The sequence below is a fragment of the Stegodyphus dumicola genome, chromosome 5 (genome assembly GCF_044657685.1).
Source record: "Stegodyphus dumicola isolate Sdum_Otavi_A_Nest chromosome 5, ASM4465768v1".
Classification (NCBI taxonomy): Eukaryota; Metazoa; Arthropoda; class Arachnida; order Araneae; family Eresidae; genus Stegodyphus; species Stegodyphus dumicola.
In genome coordinates this window covers 157,716,763-157,733,774 of record NC_140772.1, presented here as the reverse complement: position 1 = coordinate 157,733,774, position 17,012 = coordinate 157,716,763, and the positions used below count along the sequence as shown (strand labels likewise).

General features: G+C 31.4%; 1 protein-coding gene across 1 annotated transcript in view; it reads left to right on the top strand.

The window, feature by feature from the left end:
- The window catches only part of LOC118184242 (dynein axonemal heavy chain 8-like), a 442,084-nt gene that overhangs the window by 261,861 nt on the left and 163,211 nt on the right, over window positions 1-17,012 (top strand). The window contains exons 44-50 of the mRNA XM_085817842.1: window positions 2,421-2,555; window positions 2,786-2,947; window positions 5,843-6,089; window positions 11,335-11,576; window positions 13,299-13,439; window positions 13,969-14,203; window positions 15,024-15,166. Of these exons, the coding sequence (XP_085673968.1) occupies window positions 2,421-2,555; window positions 2,786-2,947; window positions 5,843-6,089; window positions 11,335-11,576; window positions 13,299-13,439; window positions 13,969-14,203; window positions 15,024-15,166 (1,305 nt within the window). The remainder of the gene's footprint in view (window positions 1-2,420; window positions 2,556-2,785; window positions 2,948-5,842; window positions 6,090-11,334; window positions 11,577-13,298; window positions 13,440-13,968; window positions 14,204-15,023; window positions 15,167-17,012) is intronic.

Below are 17,012 nucleotides of genomic sequence, written 5' to 3'. Positions count from 1 at the left end.
CGTGCCTAAGCCAACCTTCCTTATCGCATAGTGACGTCGTCGTGCAAAGCTATAAAATCTGAAGAGGCCAATGGGCTGAGATTGTAGGTTGGCGGGAATTCTTGTCCCCCCCTTTTTTTTTTACAGAAGGGTGTGACAGATGAGAAAAGACACGGAAAGAACTCAAAATGGCGTCAGTCAAGTTGTAAGAAGAACAAAACTGTTAAAAGTAAGTGAAAATGGCTAATTCAGCTAAAATTACTTATTTTTGGCCTCAAAAGGAAGTGTAAATTGGAAAAAATCATTTGTTAATAAAAGTTGTCATTCTTCAAGCTAGAGGGCTGTCAAGCTACTATGAAAAATGAAAAGGCCCGATTTGTTAATAAAAGCAGAGTTTGGCCTTCTAAATAATTTAAAACTATTACATAATAGTATTAAAGTAAAGTGCCAAAATCTTTGGAGGAATGAAAATGTATGTAGAAGAATTAACTGTACATTTATACAATTTTTACGTTAGATAATCTGAATTAGCCATCCATCATTTGCCTTCCGGTAGGCTTTAAGCAAAAAATTTTATTATCGAAAACAAATTATCTAAAAATTGGTAAGGCTAATGCCAGCATTTTTTAAAGTATTTTTAATTATTTTCTGAGGAATTTGGTTATTTTTCAAAATCGTGACGAAGTAAAGTATTTCTTCTTGTAAGTGTTCTGTAGTATTACAGATCCTTTTTATTCTAAGAAGCTGTGAAAAAATGGTGTTAATGATGATTCTTTTGGAAATATTAGAATTCCAGTTGGTTAACTTTAGTGTAGAAAAAGTGAATTCTCTCCTCTTGTCGTAGACTTTAATAAAATTGTAATCAATGATATTAAGGTCAAGGTATACTACATTATTTTGCACCGTATTTGTTTTATTTAGCTTTAAGTTAGTTGGGTAGATATTAGCTGCTTCTATTTTGTTATGGTTGTTAAAGGCTATGATATCATCAATGTAACGATAAATGTGTTGATAATATATATATATATATATATTGCTTTGGGATGCTCTGCATATGGCTTTGAGAGAAGTCATAGTGCTGTCTGTTGGCATGATAGTTCTGGATCCAATTCCTAGATACCAATTTTTTTTCAAGGAGTACTCCATTTAAGTGACAGTTTTGTCATAACCGCACACTCATAATATCAATACACTCATGAATTCAAGTATACTTACATATGTGGGCATATATATATGCAATCAACTACCAAGTTTGAAAATTGATTTACACATTTACATATTTGAAAAATGAATATCATCATCTTTAACTAACAATAATTTTCTATTACAAAAGTTGTGAATATCAATTGATTCACTAAATAACTATGCATCACAAATCAAGCAACAAAATTTCACAAACGTTATAAAAACTAAATGTAAGGATAGAAATTACAAATTTCTTGTTTTGCATATTAAATATTGTTATGTTATTTTCTTCCTTCACATTTGTATGGGGTTCTTAGATTTGGAGTGAATAATGACAACACTTGATGAAGTATCGAAACACACTTTATTGAGCCAAAAATAATCAGGACAGCTCCAAAATCACGTTTACTGTCTTTGAAGAACTACTAAGGACATGCTGTAACAATCAGTAACACAGCCTTCAGGCAATCAGGCTATAACACTGAAGAAAGCTTCACAACAAAGCACCAGTGTACAGCTCCCAACTCTTCTTGATCATTCTCAAAACTCCACATACTCTCGAGACTCTCCACGCTGCAACTCGCAATGCACTCGACAATACAAAAGAGTACAGCTCTCCTCTACTCAGCACACTCTAAGACAAAACTCGATGATACACTAACTCGCAATACACTTAAAGACTCTCTCGATGCACTCGACGACCAACTTGGCACTAGACTGTGAGACACTCTCCCAATGACTGACTATCAACTCTCTAGACAAGGCACTAATTCTCCTTGTACCAGCAGGGTTTATATAGCTTTTGGCTTGTGTTCGAGAACGTTTTGGGCTAAACCGGTAAGAATTCTTTCCAGAAGTTTCTCCATCCGTCCATGGCATATTGCCAATTTTGTTGCCAAATGGCCGAATTCTTGCCCTGCCTTCCTTTGCCATTTTCTGGCAACCGTAAACCTGCTTTGCGGGGAAGCTAGCATACTGCACCTGTACATTTGTAACAATATTATTTTTAAATAAATATTCCATCTGCTATTTACATTAAATTAAAAAATGTAAAAGTTATTATGTGTCAAAATTTAAATCTTAAATAAAGTTTAAATAGTTATATACATGCATGAATAAGATATAATTAAAGTATTAGTAACACTGAATGTGTGGAAAAGTTGCAGGAATCAATTATTTTTATGAAAGAGGAACTATCTTTTTAAATCCATTAAGCTTTTGGTGTGAAATAAAGCAGATTGTCATATACTATGCAGGTGCATTATGATTTTGGCCTCAGAAATATCCTCTCAGTGTTACGAACTCTTGGAGCTCAGAAAAGATCTAGACCAGAAGAAAGTGAATCATCTATTGTAATGAGTGTTCTCAGCTCTATGAATGTCTCTAAACTGGTAAGTTAAATAATATATTGCTATTGCATTATTTATTCAATTAATTTAATTTCATATAAAAAATCACATGTTAAACTTTTATCTGCTTTTATAAACAGGGTGTACTTTCTTCATGTCCAATGAATAAAGAATTTTGGGAATTAAAAATTTTGAATAAGTGAATGCCAAGATATGTAAAGCTATTTTCATAATAACATTGTATGTTTCAAATTTTTGTGTATTTCCTTTAGGTAGATGAAGATGAACCATTATTTGTAAGCCTTATTAATGATCTTTTCCCTGGAATTACCCAAGAACCAGTGGAATATGAAGATTTACAAGTTGCTATTGCTCATCAAGTGAAGGAAGCCAATTTGATTAATCATCCACCATGGAACCTTAAAGTCATTCAAGTATGAACTTAGTATTTGCAATAGTCACATTATACTCTGAAACATACCTTTTTAAAAAATCAGTGGTTATCTGAATTTGCATATACTGTAATTTAAGTTTATGCAACATTAGCTTTTACCTGCGGCTTTGCTCGTGTTGATGTCCTTAAATAAGTTTCAAAGACTATTGAAAATAAAATAATTTGATTTTTTTTCTTATTGCCTGACCAGAATAATCAGGATAGAATTTTAGTTACTATTACTTATTTTTTAAGTTAAAAATACACTCCATGTAAAATTTCAGTAAATACTGCCCTTCTTCATTGAGATAAAAAGAAATTCATAATCCGATTTGGATATATTAAACATTGCAATCTTATGTGTTTTTTTTGGGGGGGGTTACTAAAAAATTCTAAAGTAAAATATAATTCAAAAAACTGAAAAATATGCTTTATTAAGACATCTCACTACAGAAATAAATAATTTTCATTACCAAGATTTCAAAAAATTTAAAGTATTAACAAAACATTAGAAACATTAATTCTTTTTCAGAAGAGCATAAATAAGAGTATTATTCTAGGATGCTTCTGTATACTTTATGACAGTACAAAGTCCATAATCCGGACGTCCATTATCCGGAATGATCTATAATCCAAACCTCAAAGCCACAAACTTTTTTTTTGTATGCTTTTTATGCATGCGCGTTTAATGTATAACGGATGTATAAGCTAAGCTAAAATTATTTTTACTGATTCTAAGGCAATTCAGTTAATGTTCAGATTGCATGATTGAGACATCGCAAACTAAAGGTGAAATTTTCCAGTTATTGGATTTTGTAAAGAAATGTGGAGAAGCGGTAACAAATGAAGATGATATAACAGAAGTTTTTCATTGTGACGACAATGCCCTAATCATCAATCAATTAATGGATGGAGAAATCTGTAGTATGTTTCTAGATCCAGAAAATACCGCTTCCGATAGTGAAGGAAGTGACAGAGAGGTTTTTGAAAATGAAAAAATTTCGATTGGCAAGTTAGTCGGTATTCTCAACACAGCAATTACAGGACTTGAACAGTGGAACTTTGTAACTGGACAAAAAAATTATGTCTGTTTATAGAATTAAAGAGAAAGTATTAGCACAAAAAAACGAAGCAACTTAAACAACTTACATATAAAGAAATGTTTAATAAAGTAAACAAATAAATATTAAGCTTTTTTTTTTTTTGTAACTTTTGATACCCTTTAGATTGATTATATTTGCTCTTTATTTTATAATTTATGGTTTCATATTTTTAATTGTATAATTTTTACATGCCATCTTACCAGATTTAAATTGATGATCTATAATCCGGAAAAAAACCCTAATCCGGAATCGCTGATGTCCCGATGAGTCCAGATTACGGACTTTGTACTGTATATGTTTTTCCATTTGGCGCTAATACATATAAATTCCTGGCTTTGGATAAACGCGAACAGGCAACATAAAGTTGACCATAGGAAAAGCACGACTTTTCCAAATGCACCCCTGCTACCTGTAATGTTTGTCCTTGAGCTTTGTTAATAGTAACAGCAAAACTAAGTTTGATTGGAAACTGCAGTCTTTTAAAGTGAAACTGTAAGCAGGGGTGTAGCTAGAGGGGGGACAAGAGGGGACATCTGTCCCTGAGTGCAGAATCCAAGGGGCGCCAAACTGATGTTATGACATTTTAGAATTAAATGTTTTCCATCCTTGACAAGCAGTAGGCGGCGCAAAATCTTCAGTTGTCCCTGGGCGCTGAAAACCCTAGCTACGACTCTGATGGTAGGTCAATGGTGATTATTGGGATTCGAGGTATTATAACACTTTCCCCCTTTCCTACACCTGTTAAAATAGTGGCATCGATTATATTCTGCCCTAATTGTATGATCTGAAGCCTCGTTCCATTACACAGTCGAGGTGCATCTGTGTTTCGCCTAAGCATAACCGGTACATTTAGTTTCAATTGGAGTTTAGGTGCGGGTACACCTGACAGCTCTATTAAAGGAATAAACAAAGAGAGATATCTTACTTCTAAAATTAAAACAGATGTTGGTTAGGATTGTAGTAAAAAAATATTCAAAAATAAACAATTTATACAGAAAATTGTGTCACAAACGAAAAATAATTATTCAAAAAATAAAAATAATAACAGTATTTCACAGGAAAAAATGCAGTTTCAAATAATTATAACCGTTCGTTCTTCAATTGTAACACTATAAACATAACGTGTGACAAGCATAATACTAAGTATAGTATGTGATTCGTAGTTTTCTAAATAATTAACAGATGTCAATTAACAGATGTTGATGTAAAAATTGTAGTATTTTATGTTAAACGATGTAAAAAGCATAGCAAAATTAAAGTGTAAGTAATTTGTTAAATTTAAGCTACGGTCATAAGTGTGTGGTACATGCTATACTCATGTTTTAATGATTGTTGACTTAAAATGATTGTTGTTGTATAAACATTAAGTGTTGAAAATTTCATAATGATAAGTTAAACGATGTAAAAGTTTGTCTGCACTCGCAGATGCGTAGCTTAAACCACACAAACATTTAATAGAACCAGCTTTCAAGGATTCAAAGAACAATTTTTTTTAATTGTAATTCTAGGAAAATATTAACTTTATTGAAAATAAGAGGCAGTATTCCTTAAACTATAACTGGAAGCACTATAACTGATCAACAAAATAGCTGGCCATTATGTGTGATTATGGTGCATATATAATTATTGGTAACAAATTCTTGTATGTTGTAATTGGTCTGTATTGTCACTTACCCAGTAGTGATAGGTTATGATAGTGATAGTGTTGGGATAGTAGTGATAGGTTATTTTACCCAGTAGTGATAGGTTATGGTTTGATCTCTGCTTAACATTTATTATTTGTTTTTCAATAGCTATATGAAACTCAAATGGTTCGGCATGGCATGATGGCACTGGGACCAAGTGGAGCTGGTAAGACTTGTTGCATTAGAGTCCTTATGAGAGCTATGACTGAACGAGGTGATATACATAAAGAAATGAGAATGAATCCTAAAGCAATAACAGCTTCACAAATGTTTGGTCGCTTGGATGTTGCAACAAATGATTGGACAGATGGCATTTTCTCCACATTATGGAGACGAACTCTGAAAACAAAAAAAGGTATTTGAAATTATTCAGCTTTATTTTTTAATCTATATTCTTAGGAATATTTAAATATAAAATATTATTTACAAACTAATTTATTGTATAGTGTAATAAACAATGAGCTTTCCATGTTCAGTGGCAGAAAAGACATCCAAGTTTGAGTTATCCAAAGAAAAAAAGTATTGAAAAGTAAAACATGTTCTCTCATTTATAGTTCAAATTTAATGTATGAAATTATTGCATATTGCAAATTATGCATCACAAGTATCTATCACAAGCTATTTAATATGTATATAAAGAACTGTGATTCTAAAAATAGATTTAATCAGCCTGTACAGATTACTTATGGTTGATAAATCCAATTATTTCACAAAATAATGTATATGAGTGGTATCCCCCCTTCAAAATTTTAAAATGAACAAATAAGTGAATGAATAAAATGAGAAATAACTTCTTATTAAAAACAATAAATATAATTTCATTAAATTTATAAATTTTAAAATGTACAGGAATCAGGAGGATTTAATCCAAATAATTCAGCATCATGAATGTATAACATTGAAAATATGGCTAGAGCTAATTAAAATTATCTATCAATTGGACATTTGTTTGTGTTTAAAATTGCATAATTTAGGTTGATTATTTAAACAAAATTAAACAGTAAGTGAGTGTGAAGTTCCTTCCCCTGATGAAAGACGAAGAACGGAAGTGACCTACCCCGGAAAAACCGGTCGAGGCAGGCTGGTTGGGGGGAAAAAAGACTGGACTAGTGGGCACTTGGAGTTGGACCGGCCAGCATGCCGTGTGAGAATATAGAGAACTGAAACATGTTTTAATTTCTTTTGCACGCCTTGTATATATATATTGTATATAGTTTGTTTTTACAGTGTATTCGTTGTATGGTGTATCAATAGTGCAGTATGTGTAATAAATTAGTGGAAAAAATGTCAAAGCGGACAAGTGTTATTTTCCCATTATGGTAAATTCACCAGAAGAACCCACTTCGTGTTTTGAACGAGCACGAGGCATGAAAAATGGCGCAGCCGGTAGGATAGTGGGAAAAAGGCAATCGCCAAAAATACAAAGGGAATAAGATCATAAAAAGTTATTTGAGTGAACGTGGTTTAAATGAAGGAAATAATTCACGAAAGCAAGGAAGATGACAAAAGATGGTCAGGATAGACGGAAAGGGCACAAGTAAGCCTACACGTGCAAATAAACGAAAGGGTGTACGAAACCGCGTCGTGTGAAAAGTTATTAGCCAAGGTGTGGTAAAAGCGATCATCAGTATTACCATGTGGTGATATTATTAATTGAAATGTTCGTGCAGTGTGGTGAAAACAGTGTGTGGTAAAAGTGATCATCAGTATTACCGTGGTGATATTATTAATTGAAATGTTCGCACAGTGTGGTGAAAACAGTGTGTTTTAAAAGTGATCATCAGTATTACCGTGGTGATATTATTAATTGAAATGTTCGTGCAGTGTGGTGAAAACAGTGTATGGTAAAAGTGATCATCAGTATTACCGTGGTGATATTAAGCGAAGTGTTATGCAGTGCGATGAGAAAATTGTACAGGATGGAGCACAACTCGTCATTTTCTACTATCGGGATCAAAGGTAAGTCCCTCTTAATTTCTTGGGAAGCACAATATATAAATGAAGAGAGCTCCCTACCTATAATTACTATAGTAACGGAGAAAATTAAAATTGTGTTAATGTTGGTTAATAACATGATGAGAATGCCAGGCGTTAAAGCCAGTAGACACTTAGGAAGTATATTTTATATGCAAATAAGAAATTATGATAATTTTGTTATTAAGGAGATAATGTAGGCTAAATGAATGTTAAAATAGTTCAAAAATATGTCAGCAGTAATTTCGAAACATTTAATTGTGTGCTCATGTTAATAATTAAGGTAGAAATGATTATCTATTTTTGTTGTTGCCGTATTTTGACAAAATGTTTTAATCATTAAAGTTAATAGGTTGATTAAAAATTAATTAGTTTAATGATTTGAGAACAATAAGTAAATATGTTTGTTTCATTTCCGGAATATGTAAAGTATTACAGCGTAAGGCCAAAGTATTCAGAACTATTTTTTTGTACTAATTCAAAAGCTAATATAATTTTTGGTATTTATGTGTTAACAATATATGGTGAAATATATGTTAATAGTTTAATATGAGAAAGGTATTCAGAATTGTGTTCACTAATGATAATGTTTGCTAAATGAATAATGGTAGTATTCAGTAGTAGTGAAATATGTATGTTTGCCTGTAAAATCAACTGTTATTTATGTGTTGTATGTGTAAAGCTGTAAAACGAAATAGCAGATGTTAATATGGGTCCTAAAAGGAGAAATAGGGTGTCAGAAGAATCTGATGAAATTATTAAGAACATGCAGGCTCAAATTAAGTTAAAGGAAATGGAGCTGCAGTTAGAAAAGTGTAAGTTAGAGGCAGATGCGGCTAAAGACCGATTAAAAGAGATGGAATTTCGGGAAAGACAATTAGAGAGAGAACATGAGATAAAAATTAAGGAACTAGAAATTCAGAGTAGGAAAATAGATAAAGGAGGAAGTAAATCGGGCTCAGAGGATGAAGAAGTTTCAGATGCTGAGGGCAAGGGAAATGATTTCTTGAAACATTTAAAAATAATGAAAGAAGTTCTGATTGACCCGCCATCTGAAGCTGAGAAATGGCCATTCTTTTTCCATCATGCGGAAATGATGTTTAATCTCTATAAAATTCCTGAAAAACATAAGGGGAAAATTATTTTGCAGAGTTTAAAAACTAAAGTTAAAAGTTTGATTTCAACTCTGGGTGAAAGGGATTTGGATAATTATATTAAGATTAATACAGTATTAAAAGAATTCCAGATTACCCCATTGCAACATAAAAAGAATTTAGAAAAATGTGTAAAAAGATATGAAGAAACGTATACTCAGCACATAGCGAGGGTTGAGGCAGCACTTGATTTCTACTTAGAATCCAGAAAAGTTAAGACTTTTGATAAATTAAGAGAACTATTGATTGTCGATCAAGTAAAAGATCAATTACCCACAAATGTTAAGGCGCATATACTGTTAAAAGAGGTAGAAAACTGGTTATCTCCGTCAGAGCTGGCAAATGATTTGGATAATTACGTTGCAGCAATGCCTAGAAATTACAATACGAGTGCTCAGGAAGTAAATAAAGTGGGACCAAAACAGGAACCGATAAGACAAGGGGAGAAATTAGGATGACCAAATAAGAGTAAGGGAAATTTCAGTTCTGATTACAGGGTTGATAAGGAGAAGTACAAAGGGGTAAAAACTTTAGAACCTCAAGGAATGATGCAGGCAAATAAGAAAGTTCTAAAATGTTTTCAGTGTCAGGGTGAAGGACACATAAAGCGTTTTTGTCCAGCGATAAACCTGATAGCGAAACCCAAGAGAGGAAGCGAAAAAGAGGATACGGATGAGGAAGCAAAGGGATTAAATAAAATATGCGTAGGGTTGAAGTTAGCTAACTATGCAGAAGAAATTCCGTTAACTAGGACAAGTGGAGAATTACCTAGGATAGAGCTGCAGATAGGTAACGCTAAATTCAAAGGAGTGATTGATAGCGGGGCAGAAGTTACTGTAATCCGGAAATCGGTAGTTCCACAGAAATATTTGGAGTCTGGAGGGAAGATATGGTGACAACCCGCCCTAGGACCCCAGGTAGAAGCCCAATTAGTTACAGTACCTATCAGTATCTGGTCAGGAGAAGAGGAGGTACAGCCTTATGTAAATGTTCATGCAGCAGTAGTGCATAATTTGAACGAGGAAGCGCTGGTGACACCTCGAGATTTTAGACTTCTCAGGGAACAAGGAGATATTTATTGGGGAGAAAATAAGGAAGAAAAACTAGTATTGGGAGTTGGTCAGGTATCGAGTAACTTGGACGGAAAGGAATCGACAGAAAAAGCCAGTCACAAGGTCGAAGGTGAAAGGGAAATAGCTCGTACTACACCGTTAGTAAGGAGTAAAGATGAGGGGGAAGTAGAAGTGGGGGGCAGTGAGCAAGTGTCAGCTGATAACCCACCTCGTGTTTTGAACGAGCACGAGGCATGACAGTGACCATGAAGGGTGTTGCTTGTCATTTATCTAAAAGTTGATAGTCATTGTCGTGGGGTGGTGTGCTAAATTTACACAGCATTTTAAATTAGAGTCAAAACAAAGTGCATTGGTGTCTGCTAGTGCTGGCCACTTTTATCTTGGTGGTGGTGCTCAGTTTCAATCAATCCACAGAGCACTAGTGCATTGTGATGCAATAAATTTAAATAGATTTTAAAATCAAAATTAAATTATGGGACACTGGTACCCCACATGGTTGTTGGTGACTGGTGCCTGTCATTGCTTTTAGTTATTGGGAACATACAGTGAGAAGGCTATTTGGTCACTATGTGGAGCAGTAAATTAAATTAAAATTAAATCAGAACACCAGCGTCTGTCATAGCTTTTATCCTAGTGACCTACAGTTTCAGATCGACTCGTAGATTTTCACTGTGAGGTTAGTGAAGTAAATTTAGATAGATAATTAAATTTATTTAAACTGGAACACACTGATGCCTGTCAAAGCTGTTGGTGATCAACTGCCCATAAGGTGACTGATGATATGCAGTCTGAGAAAAATTTAGGATTAATCAATGAGTCACTGTTGCAAGGTAATGAAATTATATTTCACTAGGTGTTGAAAAGAAAATAAAGCACATCAACATCAAGGCTTTTGATCATCTGTGACATACAAGTTGATAGTCACTGGATTTCACTCGATAGGTCATGGTGGAATGGATTGAAGCTGAATAATTTTTTTTCTTAATTAAGCCAATGACTTAGTGGCCATCAAAGCTGTTAATCTATTTGTAATTAATGACCTCTGGTTGCTGGTAGTCAGCCATGAGTTCGTAAATGTCAGCCAGGGCAGAAAATTTAGGTAAATTCTTAAAAATTAAAAGAAACCAAAGAACATCATTTACCATAACTAAGGAATACCAGTGACCATCAAACTCATGACCACTGCTAACTGTTAAAGTAATTGGTCTCTGGTAATCTGTGTGTTTTCAGGTACCAGTGGAGGGCAGTCAATGCTGTTGTGGTGGAAACACTTGTCAACGCAATCAGAGCCTAATAAAATGTAACACATGATTTTAAAAAGTTTATAAAATCTTTTCTAATGTCAGAAATCTTTTATTGAACAATGTGAGCAAATCTTTAGAAAGATAACTTTCAACAGATGAGCATGTATGGTTGGTTTTGGATGGTCCAGTTGATGCAATATGGATTGAAAACCTGAATTCTGTACTGGATGATAATAAAACTCTGACTCTGGCCAATGGTGATCGCATTCCTATGTCTCCAACTTGCAAAATTGTTTTTGAGCCTCACAACATAGACAATGCATCTCCTGCTACAGTGTCCAGAAATGGCATGGTATATATGAGTTCATCTGGTCTTCACTGGGAACCAATACTTGAGGTAAACTGTGTTTTCATTAGACAAACTGCTATATGTATTATTGATTACAACAAAATATCTGAATGTGATTGTTATTCATTTTTTGGTAGTCTGATTTGGTAGACAAAATTATATTTTCAGAAACTATTCTTAAAGATTGTTAGATATGGTGTTACTTCAAATTTAAGCTGCAGGTAGAATTTTTAAATTGTAGAAAATAATAAAAAATAATTTTTAATTTAAGCCACACCCTAAATTTAAATGTTAAAATTTGAATGAGAAATGCAGATTAAATTTGAAGTTTTTTGAATGGGGAAATGCTTATGTTTTATTATGCAATCCATATTGCTGTATTTTTCTTTCTAATTGTAAAAAAATGCATTTAATGCTCAGTATTTTTTTTCTTTTTTCTTTTTGCATATTCCTGAAAGGAAAATTAAATGAAGAGTGTATAACTTCATTTAGTTTGTATACAATTTTTTTAATGCGCAGATCAATTCTCCTTTTTATTCTCTTCAAAATATCCAACAATTATGTTATTTAATAGATTTGGGAAACAAACAAAAATTATTGGTACTTCCTGATTATCCACACCCCTACGAAAAAGTTTCAAAAAGGTATTTATCAGGCAATGCACCATGTTGCCAAAAAGTTTTTATATGGCAGTCAGACAATGTCATCAAAAATTATTTTACATGCCAACCCAGGTATGATTGTAACATCCCTTCCCCAGACGGCTGTTCACTTTGGACATTTTCAGCAGTGTAGCTGCTTTTTATTTATATATATATATATATATTTGTGAGCATTTTTATGTTTTAGCATAGCAGTGGACTGCGTATAGCTGTTTTCATAATCTTTGATGAAATCTCGGACTTTGGTGAAATCTCAAGTCTTTCTGCATGCATGGAACATAATGTGGCTTGCTTAATGTCATCTTGTGCCTTCTTTTCCCCTTTATCCAATATCAATTTTTAAATATGTGCCCAAATGCATCTTGTAAAAAAATTTCGTTCATTTAAAAGAGGAACAAGTAGAGAACTTTTATCAAGTCATTTAGAAATGGGAATATGATATCAGAGTAATTTGAAAATTAAGATGGTTGCATGTAATTACTGGATAAAATGCAGTTTTACTAACGAAAGATAAAGGCAGTATAAGGATCTTTGGCTAAAAATTTTTTATGTAATAAATTATGTTTTAATGGCTCCATAAAAATGTTTAGTTCTTTCATTTGAAATATGTATAATGTTTTCTATTAAAGTTATATAATCCAAGTCGTTTTTCATTATTCAGTGGGACAGGTTACATAAATATATACACACTCAAGAAAGGAGTAATATGGACTGCAACAAAATTGTGTATGATGGCAAAAATTAAGATCATCTTCCAAATCAGTGTAATCAAAGTTCTAAATTATGCATAAATTTAAAAACCAGTTTCTGCAAATTAAAATTCTGCAACCGTGGGTTAATAAATGTTGTTTTGTGATAATACCATAAAATGATTTATTAAAGTAAAAAATTCGTGAAGCATCGATTTTCGATCCATTTTCATTTTCTCGAACAATATTTATCTTACTTAATGTTGTAAAATTTTGTAAAGAAAAGTAAATCATTTAGTTGTCAGTTTTTGAATGAAATTTGTGAAATTCTATAAAAGTATGCAAATTGTATTAATATTTTTCTGTATTTCATTTTGAACTGTATTGCTAGCAAATTTTAAAGAATATTTTCTGACTAGGGTTGGCTGGGTGTTCGGCCAGCAGCTGAAGCAAATATTTTGAGAGGACTTTTTGCCAAAGTTTTTGATCCATTATGTCAGTATGTTTTAATATCTTTAACTCCAAAAATGGAATTACTGGAATGCAATTATATAAAGCAGGTTAGTCTGAAAATTGATTTAGTTGATAAAAGTTAATGTAAGTTTATTTAAGCAGTTAAAATTGTTATTTAATTTAAAATAAAAATCTCTCAAATACGGAATATTAGAGTATATTACTTTTATCTTCTGAGACTAACATTTCTTATAACTGTCAGTAAATTGTTATGTTTTCCATTTATATATGTTTTTACTAATTGTAAGTATGATTTCTAAAGCATGATAGGAAAAATTATTTTTCAGAGCAAGTTTATATAATAATTAATAAATTTCATGACTTGATAAAAAACAGCCTTGATCATTTCGATAATTAATCTAATAATAGCAAAGCTAAAGTTGTTTGCTTTGGTCAAAAGACATTTAGTTAATAAATGTTTTTTATTTTATTTTATTTTTTATTTTTTTTCGTAAAAACTGTAATTTTTATTAGTACCCAGTTATTATTAATTTTTCTTATTATGTGTAAATCAGGTCTTCTTTTCAGTTTTTCAAGATGACCCTTCTAATAAAATTTACATTATTCATTAATTAGGCCATAGATCTCTTAGATGGCTTATTACCATCTTCTGAGAGTGAACCTATCACTCCAGTACATTATGAAAGACTTTTCATTTTTGCTTTAATGTGGTCCTTTGGAGCACTACTGGAACTAGATGACCGAAGCCAGTTAGAAATTTTTCTGAAACGACATAAACCCAAACTTGATCTGCCAAAGGTACATCCTGCACGCAATGAAAATATATTTGAATTTCTTGTTGATGCAGAGGGTAAGATTCTAAATATTGAATTATTGTTTTATTCTATGAAAATCATATCTTGTTATGCTGAACATAATCATTTGTAATACTTTATTTTTATGATGACTGGAATGTGATCTGTGTATTAATATTAAATGCAAATATTATTTATAAAACACTAGGAAAATGGTTGAATAAATATCTGATATTTCATTTTTAAAACTTTATGAATGATCCCCCCCCCAAAAAAAAAGATAAAAGAAAAAAGTGTGCACAATTAAGTACATTTTCTTAGCAGATGAAAAACATTTTAACTGACCTTTTTACTTATTTTTAAATCTGTTCACATAATTTAGTTTCTGTAAATAAATAAATTAATTTGAATAACTCTTGCACCAACAAAGCCGCAGGATACTGTGACCTGCTGTCCAGGAAATAGTGATGTAGCAGTAAGCAGTAGTGATGTAGTGAAATAGCATCTTCTGTTTTCTGATCTGATTATTAGTGCTATTTACCTTTAATATTGTTGTCTTTTCCATAGAAAAGTTATATTTATTTAAAAAATTTAATTCACATTTTCATATACCAGTTGGTTTAAGTTAATCATTACTTTATTCAACTCCTGAATTTAGTGCATGATATATTATTAAAAATTTATATTTTAATGTAATTTACACATTTATTTAAAGTATAGAATCTTTGCATTTTAAATCGTTCATTAAATCTTAATTTTATTTATTAATTAGTGTGGTGTTAATTTTTATCATTGTTTAGTATTTTCATGATTATTCTGATATGGTATGAGAAAATATTCTGAGAACAATTTGCTTATGTATCCTTATCTCAACAGGAAACTGGTTGCATTGGACCAACCGTGTTGATGAATATGTATATCCATCTGACAGTGTGCCCAAATTTTCATCAATTCTTGTTCCTAATGTTGACAATGTTCGCACGAACTTCCTCATTGATGTTATTCAAAAGCAGAAAAAGGTTACTTTCTATTTTTATTTTACTATTATATATAGTGGGCCTACTAGTTTTCCTTTCATTGTTGCCATCAGTGTAACACATTTGCATTGTTGCCATCACAGACATGTTCCTGTTCTGAAGAAAACAGTTTATACTCTCTTTTATACTGAATATTAATGCCATGAATACACTGTACTTGTAATGGGTTGAGTAAGGATGTATATTTTTAAAATGATAAGAATAATTTTTAAAAATATATAATTTTTAAATGAAATTAAATTGAATACATTATAATAGTTTTAAGAAAATATTATGAAGGAAACTGTAAAAGGTTAATTTCATCATAAATTATAGATTGTGTCTTCATATATAAATGCAACAATTTTAAAAGCATTAACTTCTGCTGATGGAAGAGAAAATAGTTGGAACATAAAGTATTTTTCATAGTTTTTTTAAAAAAAATGCTTGCAAGAGCTAATGTTATCTTTTTATTAAGAAATTGTTAAATTTTCTATTAAAAATAACTTAGCTCTCATTAAAACCCTCAGTTTAAATGTTTAATTGCGATAAATATTTTTTTAAATATGTATATTTTTATCTACTTTTTCAGATTGTTATTTTTTATAATATGTTACAGATAATTATGTCTCATAAAGTAATTTATTCCTCTGAGATCTTATTATATTATGTAAATAATTCCCATCAATTAGAATCAATTAAAGGATTTTTAGTTAATTGTTTTCGATGTATCTGTATTTATTATACCTAATTTTTTATGATTTAGAATAAAATATTTGTGTATTTTCCTAGATGTATGCTGTATTTATTAGCAAGAAAGAATATTTATTCATTTCGTGAAGAATAATCACAAACTTACGAATTCTATAAATATAGTATAACTAGAATTTCAAGTATAATATTTCTTATGACCAATATAAAAAATTTGTAATTCTGTTGCTTAAATTATAACTGACGATTTAATATAGGTCATTAAACCAAAACTAATTATAAAAATGTTCTTTGTAGAATGTTTTTTCAGAAAGTTCTTCATATTTGCAGAAGGTTTACATTATTGAGACGATTTTTATAATTAATTTTTATGCTAAAGGGCATATTTTTTTGCGGAAATTTACTTCTATCCAATAACCTTGATTCTTGGTTGTAGCTCTAGTTTGAATTTTTTATGAAAATAAACTTTTTCTGAGCATGTCAATTTTATACCACTCCTCTTGGGTCATTTTCCTAAGTCTGTAGTATTCTTGGATTCTGTTTCCATACGTATGGTTTAACAAATTGTGCAAAAGTCTGTAGGAGAAGTGTCAAATGATTTTACTGGTATTTCATAAAATGAGATACATTTTATTCCTTTTTCTGATTCTTTCCTTGTTAAATAAGCAGCAGTTGACTTAGATCTGTGACTCAAAACTTTGTTCATATGAAACTCAACTTTATTTTTATTGATGTCCTTTCCATATGAGGCTGGAATTTCTTCTTCAAAAATTAGTTGTAAAATATTCTGTGGTACTAAAAGGAATTTAATTTTAGCCTTTCTAGAAACTTTGTTGAGGTTTAATATATCATTGTAATAAAATCCCACAGCTATCATGAATCCCACTTTAAACTTTCTGTACCTCGATGAAGCCATTTCATACGGTAATTTTTGTCAGTTGAGCAATAGAAAATTTATCTTTTTTTTTAATTATGTTCACTTAAATATACCCATGTATCATTTAATGTTTTTGAAAATTTCTATTTATTAGCATATTATATAATTTTCTTCAATTTGTTTTTCTTTCCATAATATGCTTTCACATGGGTGTTTTTTTTTTTTTTTTTCCAGTTTTACTTTCAGCTATGCACTTTTTCC